We start from the raw sequence: 14983 nt of genomic DNA, 5'->3' as shown, positions 1-14983 counted from the left end.
CAAACTTAATATTTAGTGGTGATGCTCATTGCCCAAGACTTCTGGGGTTTTTTTCTTCCCTTAAAAATACTGAGAAAAGGTGGTGTTTAATGTGATTCATCACATGCTTGGAAATAGGATTTACTCAAGCGTCAAATTGCAATTAGATAATAGTAGCCTCTTCTGAAAGACAAAGAAAATATATCAGTTTATTTTATGATTTATTACAGCCACTGAAAGCTCAGAAAAGAAAAAAACAACTCTCCTTTTTCTATCTCTTGGTGAAAAATAAATGCTAGCGAACACAGTATTTCTTACTTTAGGGGGTTTGAACACTCTGAAGGAAATGGCAGCCCAAAAAGGGCACATCTACCCAGTTACAGACAGCGTTTACAAGTTTCTGTACCAGACAGGGTTTACAAGATACTCCTGCTAACATGGCAAAGATGCATCTATATTTAACGTTAGCACAAGCATCTACCTTAAAGTCAGTCCATAGATGCTGGCTTTCACTAGAGACTGACAGACATGTTAACATCAAAAATTGTTTCTCTACTGTGCAAGCAGTTTGTTCTCCTTTACAAAAACCTTAGCTTAACCACTTAATATTGAAAGTGAGCTATCTGGCTTTACAAGAGGAACAGACGGGAAACATTGCCATTTTTATGCAGTGGTGTCAGCTAGAAAGCCGAAACTACCAACAGATACAACCTCTGTAAGCTGAAAGGTCATGAGCTGTTAGAATTACCAGCATTAGAGGATTTACTGTGAGACAACTTCAGATTTTAATGCAAATGTGCTGCAGAATTAGTAACAATGTATAAATATCCTTAATCTGCTCAAAATAACTGACTATACATTTTGTGTCTTTTACATTCAAATGGGTCTATGAAACATGTTTTACAATCAAATCACCCTAATGTGCAGGAATGAACTAATTTAATTACTAGAAATTACTGTTCATTTAAACACCAAAACCCAGTAAATTTAAATTTCCATCTAATCATGACTCAGGCAGAAAGAACCCCCAAAACTATGTGTCTATTTTCTTATTTCAAAAGCCCCCAAAATATTTGACCTCCATAGGCATATACAACATTATTGCTTACTCAGACATTTATCAATGTATCTTTCTGCTCATGCTAATTTTAGCATTTAACAAAGTTTGGAGTCAGTTGTAAATCAAGAGGTTTTAATTACAAAAAAACAAAGAGGCGAAACAAATTTGAGTTTAAAACTTTGAAAGCAGGAAACAAAGCTATCAAGTATATCTTGCTTAATTATGTAAGTCTGAACCATGGTCATTTGAATATTTCTATCCTGTTAGAAGACACAAACATTCTTTCACAATAGTATAAATGTTTAGTCATCCATCCCAGTGAAGATTACTTTGAACTCTGAATGTAACCTGAAAAAGTCTTTCTACAGATGTAGTCAGGTAATCATGAGCAGTTTTCTTCTCAAATATATACTAAAGTAGTTTTAGACTTAGATATTTCTGTCCATAGAAACATTCTGCTTGGTAGTATGCAAATATACACAGTAAAAAGATGACAGGATCTCACGCATATGTGAGAGAAAGCGGACTTCTAGCTGGTAAAGTGCAAGATATTTTTATCTGAAATTGGGAGAATGTTTAAAAGCCTAATTCCCTCAGACATACAGCAAATAACTATACTTAATAACTTTTCAACAAACAGGGCAAACAACAGGGCCCACACTGCATTGCAAACTGATTGGATAAGAATGTTTGGCAGCAGTCAACACCAAAGTAGTACAGGAAATAAAGCTTCAAATTTACAGATATCAGCGGCTAGTTTTTTGGGGTTTTTTTTAAGTCCTCAAAGGACTGTAAGGTCGACGTACGTAACATTTTGTTGTACTCTCTGCTATGAGAATGCTAATCATTGTGATCTTAGAATTACAGCATAAGATGAAAACTGTATTGTAAATATAATCAAAGTACACCCATTATCCAAGTAATCAAACTTATGAATCATTAAGTACTATAATTTAAATTTCATCAGATCATACTCAAGAAAACCCACTGTTCCTCTCTGCACAATGGACAACTTCAGCTACGAAAAGCAATTATGGTAAGTAAAGCCTTCAAAGTACTGGTGTATCTATACTTAAAAATCACCCATTCCAAACACAAAGCTATCTTTTTTCCCCCGCCACAGACCAAACTGTAACATTTCCTCCTTAATCCTAGCCTCTTGCTCCTATTCTGTTTGTTGTCTGCGTGTTAGATCCAAATTAGAGCAGTTACTTTTAGGCAGCTACAAGAATAATACCCTGTTTAACAAGAAAGTACTCATTTTAACTATGTTCATAATTCATAATGCAGATTCCACTCATTTATGTGGGAGCTGCACATCACAGATCATAAAAATAAGCATATTATAAAAATACAGACACACACACAATTCATTAATTATCTTTGGGAAGGGCTCTATTCACTTTTTCAGCAACAATACTAAATTCTTTTACACCTGTTATGGCAACATACGAGTTATAATTGTAAAGAATTGGCCTGGATTTGAGAGACAGCAACTTACTTGCTTAGAACAGTTACTAAAAGATGGGTTCAAGGGGGAAAAGATAAGGGAAATAATGAAATGTGATTATAAGACCAGTCTGGTTATTAACACACACAAAAAGCATACCAGTATGATTGTAGACTACATCTGTGATGCAAAGCATATTCCATTCATTTTTCAATTTTTCCACAAGAGCTCCTATATCACTCCAAGTGCACTTTTTATTATGGCTTGAAAATTCAGGATTTACTTCTAACTGATCAGCCAGTGAATAACATGATCTAGACAGTCCAAGCTTCTGCAGTGGTGTAAAATGAATCATGTTGTAACCTATGTAATAAGAAGCCACTTATTTAATAAGAAAAACAAATTTCAGTCAAAGTCTATTGAAAGAAGTATAAGTTACAGTTATAACATGTATTTAGAGCTAGTGTTTGGAATAACCAGTATAAATTAATCTGAATCTTCCCCTTGAAATTCGACATAACACAAGCTTTAAAAATCACCCTGTCAGTTCTACAAACTTCCAGGTCTATCTGAAATCAAAACAGTAAAACAAAAGTGGTTTCCCGTATCAGGAAATCCCTGAATTTCTGCACCTCCACAAATATTTTAATCATTCCACTGACTTAATCTGTTAACTAAATTGAATCCAGCAAAAAATATTTAGTCTACAAAATAAAGAACAAACGAGCTGTTTACAATGAAGCTCTTCAGTGTTACTTTGTTTTTTCGATCATTAGACAAAAACGTGTATCTTTTAACATGTGTACTGGCATTACCTGTTTCTTTTGCAACTTTAAGCCTGTCTTCCCATCCATCAAACGGTCCGAGACACTTAGCGAGGAATGTCTGGAGCGTAACACAATCCAAAGGTAACACATGATTATCGGCTCCAACATGCAAAATAGGATCCACAACTAGGTAACCTCCACCACTTTTTTCGTTTCTAGGAAAAATTAATATTCATTGGTATAGTAAACACACACTGTACCAGTCAGTTTCAGAAAGTGAATCCAACAAGCACAACTATTTCAAAAACACAGTAGCCCAGTACAGTGGTTGGTGGAAGGTGGGGAACAGGACTGCAGGGCACCTGAAAAAAACAGGAAACACTAAAGATGTATTTTTCTCTTAGGCATCATCTCTCTACTGGACTTAATGCCAGATGCTTACAAGAATACAGTTGGGATATAGAGCTTTAAACTCTCTGCAGAAGTGAGAAACCTTTGTTATTCTCTGAGACAGGGTACTGGTTCCTCCTTTTAGGACATGGACAGAAACAAAGCAAGCATGACTGCCCACCTTTTACACAAAGAAAGACCTCTATTTAGAGCATCATCCTTGGAAGAGACCTGAGCTATATGCCCTTTTAACTCTGAGGGAATTCAACGACCCATCCTCCAGAAACTCAGAATACCAGAGTACAATCATAACAGATACTGGCATTCTCCTCTGCACTTGCCCTGTTGAAAAAAGGAGGAAGTAAAGAATGAAGTAAAGACTGCCAGAACCTCTGTGCTAGAAAGAAAAAACAAACCAAAACAAAACACGAACCAACAATTTTCAAAGTCAATGAAGAAAGCACATGTTAATAATTCAGATACTTAGAATGTTGATGACTTTAGAAACTTTTAAAAATGGCTTGACTTTCCAACATTCACAGATGTTGGAAGATCAACTTTGTTCCGTATAGTCTCCAGAGTATCTCTGCATCAGAAAGTATTAAACAATCACCACAGCTATAGTCTTTCATTAGCAAATTCAGACAGGCCCCATAGTTGCCTAGAAAAATGCATGGAAAAAACGTTTTTATTCTTAAGAGTGATTTCTTCAGGTTAAAATGTAGACCAAGGGAGCAAAGACCGCATTTGGCTCTAAGTACAGAATTTCACTTACCCAAGACTGAAATAGTACTGGTATGACCCAGAGATTTGGAGATCCAGCTTGCAGTATTTGTCAGAGTCATCTTCTTTACCTGTGGGATTGTGCCACAGTAGTGTCCTGAACTTGTGGCGATCAAATACTTCTCCAGAAGCTGGATAATTTGTGTACACAGTAACAGGCTTGCCTTGAAGAGTTGGGCCCAATCGGAACTGTAGTTCAAAACCTCAAGAAAAAAAAAAAGATAAAATCACTTTATCAGGAGGACTAGATATTTCTATTCCGTAATTACAAATCATAATTTGCTATTGTTTTAAGAAGCAACTGCACCAACATATTTGCCAAGAATTTTGGCAGAATGGTATATTTCTACATCATCACCTCTCCCTATTTTCCCAATGTTGTTATTTGCACACTTTTTATATAGTTCTTTTCCTTTACTTATATGGCACTATTTATGTCCTTTCCAATTCGTTCCTCTTTCCTATATAAAAAGTCTTAAAAACAAAATACAGCAAAACACCATGATCATCAGACTAATGCAGATTTTGGTTTACGTAGTATTTAAGTATTTAGGTTTACCAAGTCTATATACTAAGCTGATGCATGAAAACATCTGAAAAAAACTAGGAGCACATTTTGAAATAGAAAGTATTTCAAATCTCTTCATTCTCCACTAAGGGTTCACTATACAATGCTAAATTCCTTATGTTTTTAATTCTAAAATCATACTTCTTTGTGTGTATTCTACAAGGTACAAACAAATTGTTAAATTTTCAGAGAGCTCAACAAATCAAAGAGAGTTTTGCATATGTGCTGCAGGCCACACATGCAAAGAGCACTATTTAGGCTTAATATATCCATGATAATGAGAACAAAATTAAGTTAAAATATTGGGACCTAAAACCATACTGTAGTCTGTTCAGCTGGATATGAAACATTCAGTTTAGTCAACAGGTTTCAGAATAGGTTTCCACTTGCAGGTTTGAGGGCCATCATCATGTGCATGGCTAAATACAGGATTCTTTGAAGTGACTGAAATAGATATAAGTGCTTGCACAGCAAGTTTCACTAAACTACTTGCCAGTCATGTAGTTAACTGTAGTAATACACCTAGCCCTAGCAGTCTACAAAATTGGGAGTAAAAGAAACCTGAGTATTTGTACAAAGAGAAAGTTATTAACACACAGACAATTAGTTATAAAGTGTAAAAAAATCCCTGAACAATGGCAAGTTCCAGTATCTTAAGTTGAAAAAAACCTACTTGCTTAGTAAGTAGAATCATGGGGACTCTTGTATCAGAATTCAATGTCTGAACATATTTAAATGCAAGTCTCACCAAGCTCGCAGTCTCTCTTCTTAACATAATCACCACTGCACCAAAACACCATGTAAAGCAGTAGTTCTAGCCTATGAATGTCTGTCAGACAAAATGAAGCTCATTTTATTGCCAAAAAAAACCCCCTTACATGAAAAAAATCACTTTTGGAAGGTTAAGTACACTATCCCAAGTACTGTCCTGACATTTTATTACAGGGATCACTAAAATTAGAGCACACGGATATATGCCATTGATATCTCCTTTCCTGTAACAGCTATACCGACATCAGGAATGCTGCACTCAAAATTAGCTATGCCCTCTCAGAGACTGCTGCCAGCAGAGGCACTTTAATGTCTGATAGCCATGCACTTCTGTGTGACTCCTTCCACAAAATTTACACAACTGGAACGATGAGTTAACAATAGAGGTTAGGATAAACTCTGCACTTCACTACTGTCATTTTCTTAGATTAAACTGTCAGAAAATTTTGAAATCTATACAGTGGAAAAGAATTCTTTTTCACAAGAACCAAGATCTTACTCCTCTACTAAACCACTTTGTTATTAGGTTCCTAGATCAGTAACATAAAGTAATAAACCCCACAAAATTTAATGAGTAATAAAAATTGCTGCATCATTAAAAAATGACAGTGGCTTTAGCTTTATAGTCTGAATTTGCTGACCAGCATAACAGTAGATCAATTAGTGGGGTATTTTTCAGTTTGGTTTGGTTGTTCTGTTGTTGGTTTGTTTTTTTTGCAAATAGACTTAAGAACATTTTCAGAGAGAAATAATTGCAAGTTCTTAGCAGTATGTGGCCAGAATACTAACACAGCACAGCTGTAAGAAAATCTGACAGGCAATATAACATTTAGGAAGAGCTAAAGATCCCATGTTCTGAAATATTACCTCAGACTTATCAAAATGTTTGTATTGCTGATATATTTCAAAAGTATAATACTAAAGATGGGGTGTTGCATAACACTTTGCAGGTAATACTAGAGAGCTTGACTTATCAGGGTGTTTTTTGATCACTGAAGTACAAAAGAAGAGAACTTGTCCTGCAGGGCCTGTCTAAAAACGCTTTGCAGTTCATTCCTACAAAGTCTGACGGCTCCTAGCCAATATACCCTTCATCTCTTAAAAGTTTTATGAGCCAGACCGAACAGTAACTGGAGCCCACAGAGCTCTGCAGTGGAAGTATGCATGTCAGAAATTGTTTCCTATTAAAATAAGGATAAATGTACTAAAACAAACAAACAAACAAAAAAGAGACCACCACCGCAGGCTGAGCTTCCTTTCCACCGCTGCCCGAAGAACGAGGTGAGCTCCCAGCCATTTCCATGTCGCACGGCCCTGGAGGCTCCCCGCCGAGGAGGAGGTTCGGGAGGCCGCAGCCCGCCGCCGCCGACCCACCTTGCTCCAGCCTGAAGAGGGTCTTGTCCAGCTTCTCCATCTCGCCGAGGTGCAGCAGCCGCGTCTCCTTACCGCTCGGCATGGCTGCGGCCGTCTACCCTGCGCTCCTCCCGCGCCAGGAGACTCACTACGGAGAGGCAGAAGCGAGCCCTGCCGTGAGGGAACACAGACAAAAAACCCACCGGTCAGCCGCGACCCCCGGGAAGACGGCGGCCGTTTGGGAACGCCTCACGCCGGCCTCGCTTACATATTCCCCGGCCCCAGGGGAGAGAGAAGACGAGGCGCGGCAGGGCAGGGCGGGGGGGAGAAGGGTATGAGGGAGCTGTCAGGAGGCACTCAGCCCTCCCCTGGCCCGGGACCGCTGCCGGCAGCACCCCAGCGCGAGTCCCCGTCCCACAGCGCCGCACGGAGGTGCCCCCAGCCCGAGCCGCCCCCGTTGGGGGGGAGCCTGACAGCTGTCAATCTGCCTGCTCGCCCCGGCGCTGCCGGGAGTCATCGCCAGGCCCCTTCTCACCGCCCTGCCTCTGCGGGAAGCGGCGCCCGCCTCAGCCGTCCCACCATACTCACGAGCGGGCCCGGAGAGCGGCGGAGGCGCAGCTCCTCGCTGAGGGCGGCGGCAGCGGCTGCCGAGGCCGAGCGGAGCCGGGGCGGGGGACTGGAGTAAGCCCCGTCCGCCCTCGCCTGCTGCTGCAGCAGCCCCGGGCTGGCCGGGCAGGCAGTCACTCTTGCGCTCGCCAGCAGCCGCGACAGACTCGGTGGGACCGCTGTTTTCCTCCCCTTTCTTTGCTCTTTTTGAAACAAACTTTACTGGTTCCGCCGCCGCGCACGGAGACGGGCGGCGCCGGCGCAGCTCCCGCGAGAGCGCAGGGTCCGCCCCGCCGGCGGTGCGAGGCGGCCGGACCAGGCTGGGTCTGCTCCGCCTCTCCCCCTTCGCCCCGCCCCGGCCCCGGGCAGCGCGCCCCGAGGGGAGAGGCTGTCGCGGGAGCGGTCTGCGTCCCCGGCGTTATTGCGGCTGCGAGCCGGCTGAGCTCTGCGCGAGTCCGGGCCCCGTAGCACCCCAGGGTTTTCGGGGAGCGCAACGTGGTAGTACCTGATCCTCTGCCTATTTACAGCCATAGCCCCCACCAGCGCCGTTACACACGGCTTGTGCGCAGCGGCACGAGGGGCCGCCCACCGAGGGGGCTCAGGCACCTGAAACTGAAGCTCCGTGTGATTTAACGGGCATTCCGCTGAAGAAAATGGGACTTCAAAGGCTGCCTAAAGTAGCCCGGCTGACGCCTTTGGGCCCAGCCGCTCCTTGCCGTGATGGAAACCCCGCGCCGCAGGGCTTCCTCAGCGTTCCGGCCCTGCTGCCTCAGGGGCCGGCGCGGGCAGGAGCCCGCTGCCCCCCCCGCCGCGGCGCGGGCACACGGCGGCCAGGCGGCTGGCTCCTTCCTGGTAGGCTGCGCGGTAGGGAAAACATGATGTCAGCTAGGGTTTAAGTGCTATATATAGTGCGTGGACAAGACTGCACGCTCCGGGGGTCTGTCTTTGACCAAGAGGTAAGGTGGTTTTAAAAAAACCCACCAAACCCCAGCACCCTTGTTTTGAAGCATACTGTTACCAGACAGCCCTTGCAGTTGCTTTATATTGCAGAATACCTGGGACAGTTTCTCCAAGCCTCTCACCACCGAAGTTATTAACTGCACCCCACTGTAAAGGTCAGCCTTGCAGCTTTGGAAGGTCAGTCTATTTTTACTGCCTAGAACTATGTTAAAAAAAAAAACAAAACCAAACAAACAGTGCTTCTCAATTTACAGTCACTATGTTACACAGTTTATTATTTTTTTTCTTTTCAAAGGTAGTATATTTTGTAGAATTGGGAGGAGTCTGCAAAACAAATTAGACTTAACCACTTAATTCCAGTCATTCCACACATACCCTTATAACTGTGTCTTACTGCAATGTGTTCATCTAATTACAGTGCATTTAGGGGCAGTCTGAAGGCCTTGATATTCATGTAAATGCTTCCACCCACTGAGTCTGTTATCTTTTGATAGCTATTTTTTCTTTCCCCCTTCACCTGCCCCTCCCTCTGAACATTTTAAGAAAACGGTTTGTTCCTCATTACAGTTCACATTTTTTGGTGTATTATTGAGAAAGGTTTTCATGTTGGTGTAAGTGAATAGGTCAACTTTTGTGTGCCCTGATAATATTAGGGTCCCTAGACAGACTGGGGGAAAATTCCTAGTAAAAGCCCCTCCGTGTGTTTGTGCGGTTCCCCCAACATTCACCTCAGTGAGACTCATTGAGATATGATTCAGACTTCATACTTTCAACGTGGATTCTTTTACATGGGTATTTCCTGGGGCTCCAGCAGGATTCTCCCATCTTCCTTGTCTTTCCTAGCCCCCTTATTTCTTACTCAGCTTGCTGGCCTGCCTGCTTTGTATACAGATGTCTTTGACAGACTTGTACCTAGCCAAAGCCCAGCTTTCCTGATATGCTAGCTGTTTTCTCTGAATTGGTCATGTCCTAGGAAAGAAGATGCAACATAGGAATGGGAAGTACGAGAAGCTCGAACAGGTATGGGAACTGTAGGAACAAAACCAACAGATATGTCATGGAAAGAAATCTGGACCTGACCTTTGCTGTGGTCCTCAGCAGGCTTCAGTATCCTGAAATGACTTTGCAGCTGGTCTGCCACAGAGCCTTGCATAAGTGCCTCTTCCTCCAGGCTTGCTATTGTCCTGTCACGTGCTGCAAACGGAGTGGGATTTAGAAATTTCATGAGCTGCTTACGCAGTGAACAGTTCTAAGAGAGGAAGAGCAGATAACGCCTATGGAGCCAAGTCCTTTGCATAAATAGTTACCCTAAAGTGCATGCTGAAGAGCCAGTGGAAAGCAAGAAAAATCCAAAACAGTGTTACTGAAGGCAATTTCACCACTGCTATTAAGTTTTTAAAATGTGGCTTTTTTTGTTTTCCCTAACAGGGAAACTCACCCTACTTGAATTACTAGGTTTGCACTGCCACATCTCCAGTATACTATGCATTTAGACAAGCTTTGAAATGTATCCAAGTTTATGAATAAGGGTTTTTAAGTTTCTCAAGACAAAAAGCATTAGGAAACCAAAATAGTGTACAGCCTCCTTATTCCAAACCCTGAAGCAGTTATTTTGACCAACATTTGTGACTGTAGCTAAAACAGAAGTCCACAGGCTAAATGAAGGACTTGGTCCACTATACAGCAAGAAAGTTCCCCAAGTACTATTAAATCACTTAATAATTAGAGCAGTACAATTTCATTGGCCTTCAATTTACTATGAAAAAGAATTACTATTACAAAGATACTGAATGACTATAGCAGGCCCCTTGATGAATAATCAGGAAATCAGAGCAGACTGCTCTAATCCTTGCTCCATCAACACTACCTCTTATGGTGGCACATCCCATACAGACTTTGGGCCTGCATTAATTTAGCAGACGTAAGTTGAGCAGGCTTTCTATGTATGGGAACCACACTAGCAAAACATCAATGCACAGTGCTAGCATTTAGCTTTGCGGATATTGTATGGGACATGGCCAACAGCAATCACACATGGCATTTGCTGCACTGGCATCTAAACAGTGGATTTCACAGTGCCATTTTGTCTTCAGTTTGTAGTTTCTTTGTGTGTGGTATGATAAAATCCAGCAGGAAAAGATCAATAGTTTCTTCAATAGAGTGGACGCTATGTCAATGTCATTATCAGCAAATAATTTTCCAGCTTTTTTAAATATATTAATACCACAATTCTTCAGTCCTTTTGCATACACCTACCTAGTACTCTCTCCCTTCCCGCCTTCTGTTTTGCAACACAGTATTACAGAACACTTACCCTAGCAGTGGCCTCAATACACTTTGGGGAGCCTGTTCACAAGGTGTCAAATCATGCTTATGTCATATTGCTTGTGCCTGTTTTAAAGGTTATGACTGTAAAGTGTGGGAACTTAAGAGTTTTACATGACAGCACTTTTTTTTTTTTTTTATAACAGAACAATAGCTCCCAATAACAACACTAAAAGCCAACTAACAGAGAGAACTTAACTGAAATCTACCTAAAATTAAAAGAAGATTCCTTTGGCCTGTATGCTGGAGATATGAGACTTCATAAAATTTACAGTCATAGCACAGTTTTTCTCAATGCCCCACACTCATGACCTGTAAAGTTATGAATTAACACTGTGGTATTTTTCAAACAATAGGGAGCTTCAGAGGTGTTGAATCTTCTGTCTAGCTGTTGTCTTCTAATAGGAAGATCTCATCCAGAAATGCAAATCTGATTTTGAAAGAAAGCTCCTTTTCTTTAAAACTGTATCTCTGCAATTTGATTAGATGGTAGTCTTTTCTGTGAGTTAGATCTTTGCTATGCAGTGGCTGAAAACAAGTGCTGTTATTAGACACATTGTGTGCCCAGCAGGAATTTGCATATGGCCTTGGACATTAGAATCTAGTATTGAGAGAAAATATTGGTCGGAACATTGAAGTAATCACCTGTAGCCTAATTTTTTAAAATCCCTTCTAAGTAGCTGAACAGATTGCAGTAGCCTGATGGGCAGGGAATAAATAGTAGGCTGGAATAAAAATGTCTGTATAAGTAAGAAATGAGAAGGAGAGGCTAGGACACTAGCCTATGCCGCTTGTTCTTACTGAACATGTAAATGCCCCTTCTTCTTGTTACTTGGCAGTGTTGGTTTGACCTTTGAAAGTTGAACTTGGTGTCATTGTGAATTTTTGGATTGCAGAAACATTTTTGGTTTGTTTTTAATCCCAGCTCAGCCATTCTTTTACTGTGTGGTTGTCGAACAATCAATGTTCTCTGCTTGAACTTCTGTATAAAGTTAGACTGCTATTAATTTTTAATAGAGAATTGTAAAATTCAATGCATTTATATTTAAAGAGGTCCAAATAAAATTTTCTATGGTTAAAAGTAGCTTTTCATATAATTGCTTAAGATACATTTGACTGTGCTTTAGCTGGCAGCATCATGTCAATTTTGTATTAGTAATTGTCTGCAAATGTGGTGACTTGGCAAACAAAATTTTAGACTAAGTGTCTGAATGGTATTCTTGTCCCATTTAATTTAGTTAAGTGTAAAGTAAATTCACATGTACTGGGCCAATTTTTGTTTCACAAGGAGAACATATTACAGCAGTTTGGTGAATCACTACCAGCACTTTTCCTGTAAATTGTTCCATTTAACACTAGTGAGATATGCTGGGATTTAAGACTTCAGTGTGTCTATTCCTAAAGGAACTGTAGTAAGGTTTTATCAAGCAGATCTACTCTTTCAGTTTTATGTTTCCTCTTTAAAAATAAATATTTTAAGAGTGTCTCTTGCACACTACATTTTCTTTATGATGCTCCTTCCCACTGTATCAAACTGTAGTGATAATACCATGGATATTTTCCTAGTCCACTAAAATAATAATCATCAAATCTTATCTAGAGGACTCTTTAAGCTCAAATGGTAAACAACTGATTGGACTTGTGCCTGTTGTACAAGATTTGCATCTGATTTTTAGGCGAAGAAATAACTACGTACTAGTCCCACATAACCTGAGGTTATCTGAAAGCTAATACTGAGGTTTGCGGGCCTGCTTTGTAATCTTTCAGTGCAGACAGAATTCAAGCCATAGTAATTTGAACAGTCTACCATGCTGTAATATATTGCAGAAGGAGAATATTTCACCAAATGTATGACTACAGCAAGCATTTGTTTTAAAAGATAATTTTCATCTCTTCCTCATCTTCGTGCCTTGGAACAAATTCCTGATTTCTCATTGCCAAATCACTTTCAGTCCCAGGCCTCTTTTCAGCCAATTTTTACATTCTACAGCCAAGTTCAACGTGAGCAGGGAAGATGATGCAAGAGTGGTTTGCACTAGAATGCTACAATGCTAAAATTCAGACTGACAAATCTTTTGCTATATAACTGTCAGTGCACCTAATTCAACATTTACAGTTGAACCATCACCAAATGCAGCTACCAGAAATTCAAAGTCCTTACTTAATGTTTGTCTTATTGATATTGTCAGATCTTTGGGTTGGGCATGAACTTGAGCTTAGGATTGCTGATCAGAAGTAGCTTGCCCATAAGTGGACAGCAGCTCCTATGTGAACTCACAGGAGCTAGGAATCACTGCTGTATGTCCCGGCAAACTGCTGCTGCCTAGCTTTTTAGAGTATCTTACCTCTGTGCAAACCACTGGTTCTCCGTTTCAGCTAGATTCTTATTGTTGGAGGAATCACTGTCTCATACAGTAGTGCAGTACTGATATTTCGCCTCCAAGTATATCAGTGACATATTTGTTGGCTCACTGCAGGTGCTGTGCAGCAGGTTCCCCCAAAGTTTGGAACTTCCTTGGAAGTACCAGCCTGCACAGAGACGATGTACTAACCTGGCTCTGCAGGAGGCAGCTCTCCATAGCATCTCTGGACTGGGTCACTTTCACCTCACTTCATATTCCCCTCTGTGCATCGAGTGAGGATTGCTGCTTACAGGACTTGAAAACTAGCACGAAACAGTCTTGTCTCTCTTATTCTTCTCACACCTCTCCTATGTTGGATATGTCTTTTACCAGCTCTGTTATAGCCTGACCAGTTTATAAGCTTTTGAAAGTCTCTGCAAGCATTTAGCTGAGACTTGCAAAAGTAAGAGCTAAAATCCCTGCAAACATTCCTGCTGAGCATACTTGGACATCACCAGATGGTTCCCGCACGGAGATACTGGGCACGTACTATCATGTTGCTACAATTAACAGCATTGTCCACCATCATCCCTACAGAACGATTGCTTGTGCTTGAACTCAAGAGCAGCCACAAAACCCACAGACATACCAGGAACAAATTCTTTTGTCTGAACAAAGAATGTGTTTTTAAGGTGAAAAGGTGAAATGCTGGAAAAGGGTTGTCTGTGAAAGGACCTCTGAGGTCAAGTGAGAAGGAGTGGGAAAATTAGTTTCTAGGCTGAGTGAAAGAAAAGAAGAAAAAAGCTGTGGGGCAGAGGTGAATTGAGATCGGCTGGCAAAGAAACTGATCAGTGTGTGGAAGAACATTGTACAGGATTTCAATTAATCTTGTGGTTTCACATTATGACTCGTTCAATCACGTCTGAAGTGTCTTAAACTGAAGCACTTACAGGTCAATGCTTTTGCCAGCAAGCTCTTTGCTCCCCGTGAAATTGAATAATAGGATCTCATCACAGCTCGCTGATATAATAAAATTAACAATTTGAAAAAGCACCACAGAAATGGTGAAAAACAGAAAACTCAATGAAGTTAACAATTCAGTACTTCTGTCAGCTAGAACTCCAGTAGTGTGCATCAGATGGCGATGGCCCACAGCTCTTGAAGTGGGTAAAATGATTTTTACTGCAGTCCTTTATCCGTTGATTTAATTGTGCTGTGTGCTGAATAAAGTGGAGAGTCTTTCAGAAAAGTGGCTTGGTTGTCGTTGTATCATAGCAAGTATACTGACCTGGCTCAAGTTGGTATCAGGGAACCAAACTTTATTCTTTCATTTCATATAAGAAAGTAAGTTGTTTTGTTTTTTTTTAAATTGACTTTAAGTCAAACTCGATACACATTTTCGCAGAAAGTTATTGTGCGCGTACTTCAGCTGTTGATGTGTCAAAGAGAGATACAAGAAGAAATTTCTGTGTAAAGTGAAAAGCCTTATTTTACTTGGTGGCTAATGCCACCAGGTGGCTAGTTAGTGTAATTGACTGAAAGCCGTAAAATGCGTTTTGCTTTCATCTCTAGGTGAGCAAGTGTTTTCGTATAAATACGTTTCCAAGTGTGAATTTTTGTGTGTGACAT

General features: G+C 40.9%; 2 protein-coding genes across 4 annotated transcripts in view; one reads left to right on the top strand and one right to left on the bottom strand.

The window, feature by feature from the left end:
* Positions 1 to 7998, bottom strand: part of AGL (amylo-alpha-1,6-glucosidase and 4-alpha-glucanotransferase) — a 40407-nt gene extending 32409 nt beyond the window's left edge. Inside the window, exons 1-5 of one of the 3 annotated variants that reach the window (XM_075424993.1) lie at positions 7710 to 7998; positions 7143 to 7292; positions 4422 to 4632; positions 3305 to 3471; positions 2649 to 2852 (exon numbers count right to left, since the gene is read on the bottom strand). In XM_075424993.1, coding sequence (XP_075281108.1) covers positions 2649 to 2852; positions 3305 to 3471; positions 4422 to 4632; positions 7143 to 7224 — 664 coding nt within the window. In that variant the 5' untranslated portion in view covers positions 7225 to 7292; positions 7710 to 7998. Of the gene's footprint in view, positions 1 to 2648; positions 2853 to 3304; positions 3472 to 4421; positions 4633 to 7142; positions 7293 to 7389; positions 7528 to 7709 lie in introns of those variants that run through there. The other 2 variants (XM_075424995.1, XM_075424992.1) reach the window with 2 other exon arrangements.
* An 807-nt stretch (positions 7999 to 8805) lies between these two features.
* FRRS1 (ferric chelate reductase 1) overlaps positions 8806 to 14983 on the top strand; it is a 30333-nt gene continuing 24155 nt past the window's right edge. The window contains exon 1 of the mRNA XM_075424990.1: positions 8806 to 8864. The gene's annotated coding sequence lies outside the window, so the exon portion shown is untranslated. The remainder of the gene's footprint in view (positions 8865 to 14983) is intronic.

This window comes from Opisthocomus hoazin, chromosome 6 (assembly GCF_030867145.1).
Source record: "Opisthocomus hoazin isolate bOpiHoa1 chromosome 6, bOpiHoa1.hap1, whole genome shotgun sequence".
NCBI classification, from domain to species: domain Eukaryota; kingdom Metazoa; phylum Chordata; class Aves; order Opisthocomiformes; family Opisthocomidae; genus Opisthocomus; species Opisthocomus hoazin.
The sequence above is the reverse complement of the archived record's forward strand: the minus strand, read 5'-3'. Positions and strand labels throughout refer to the sequence as shown.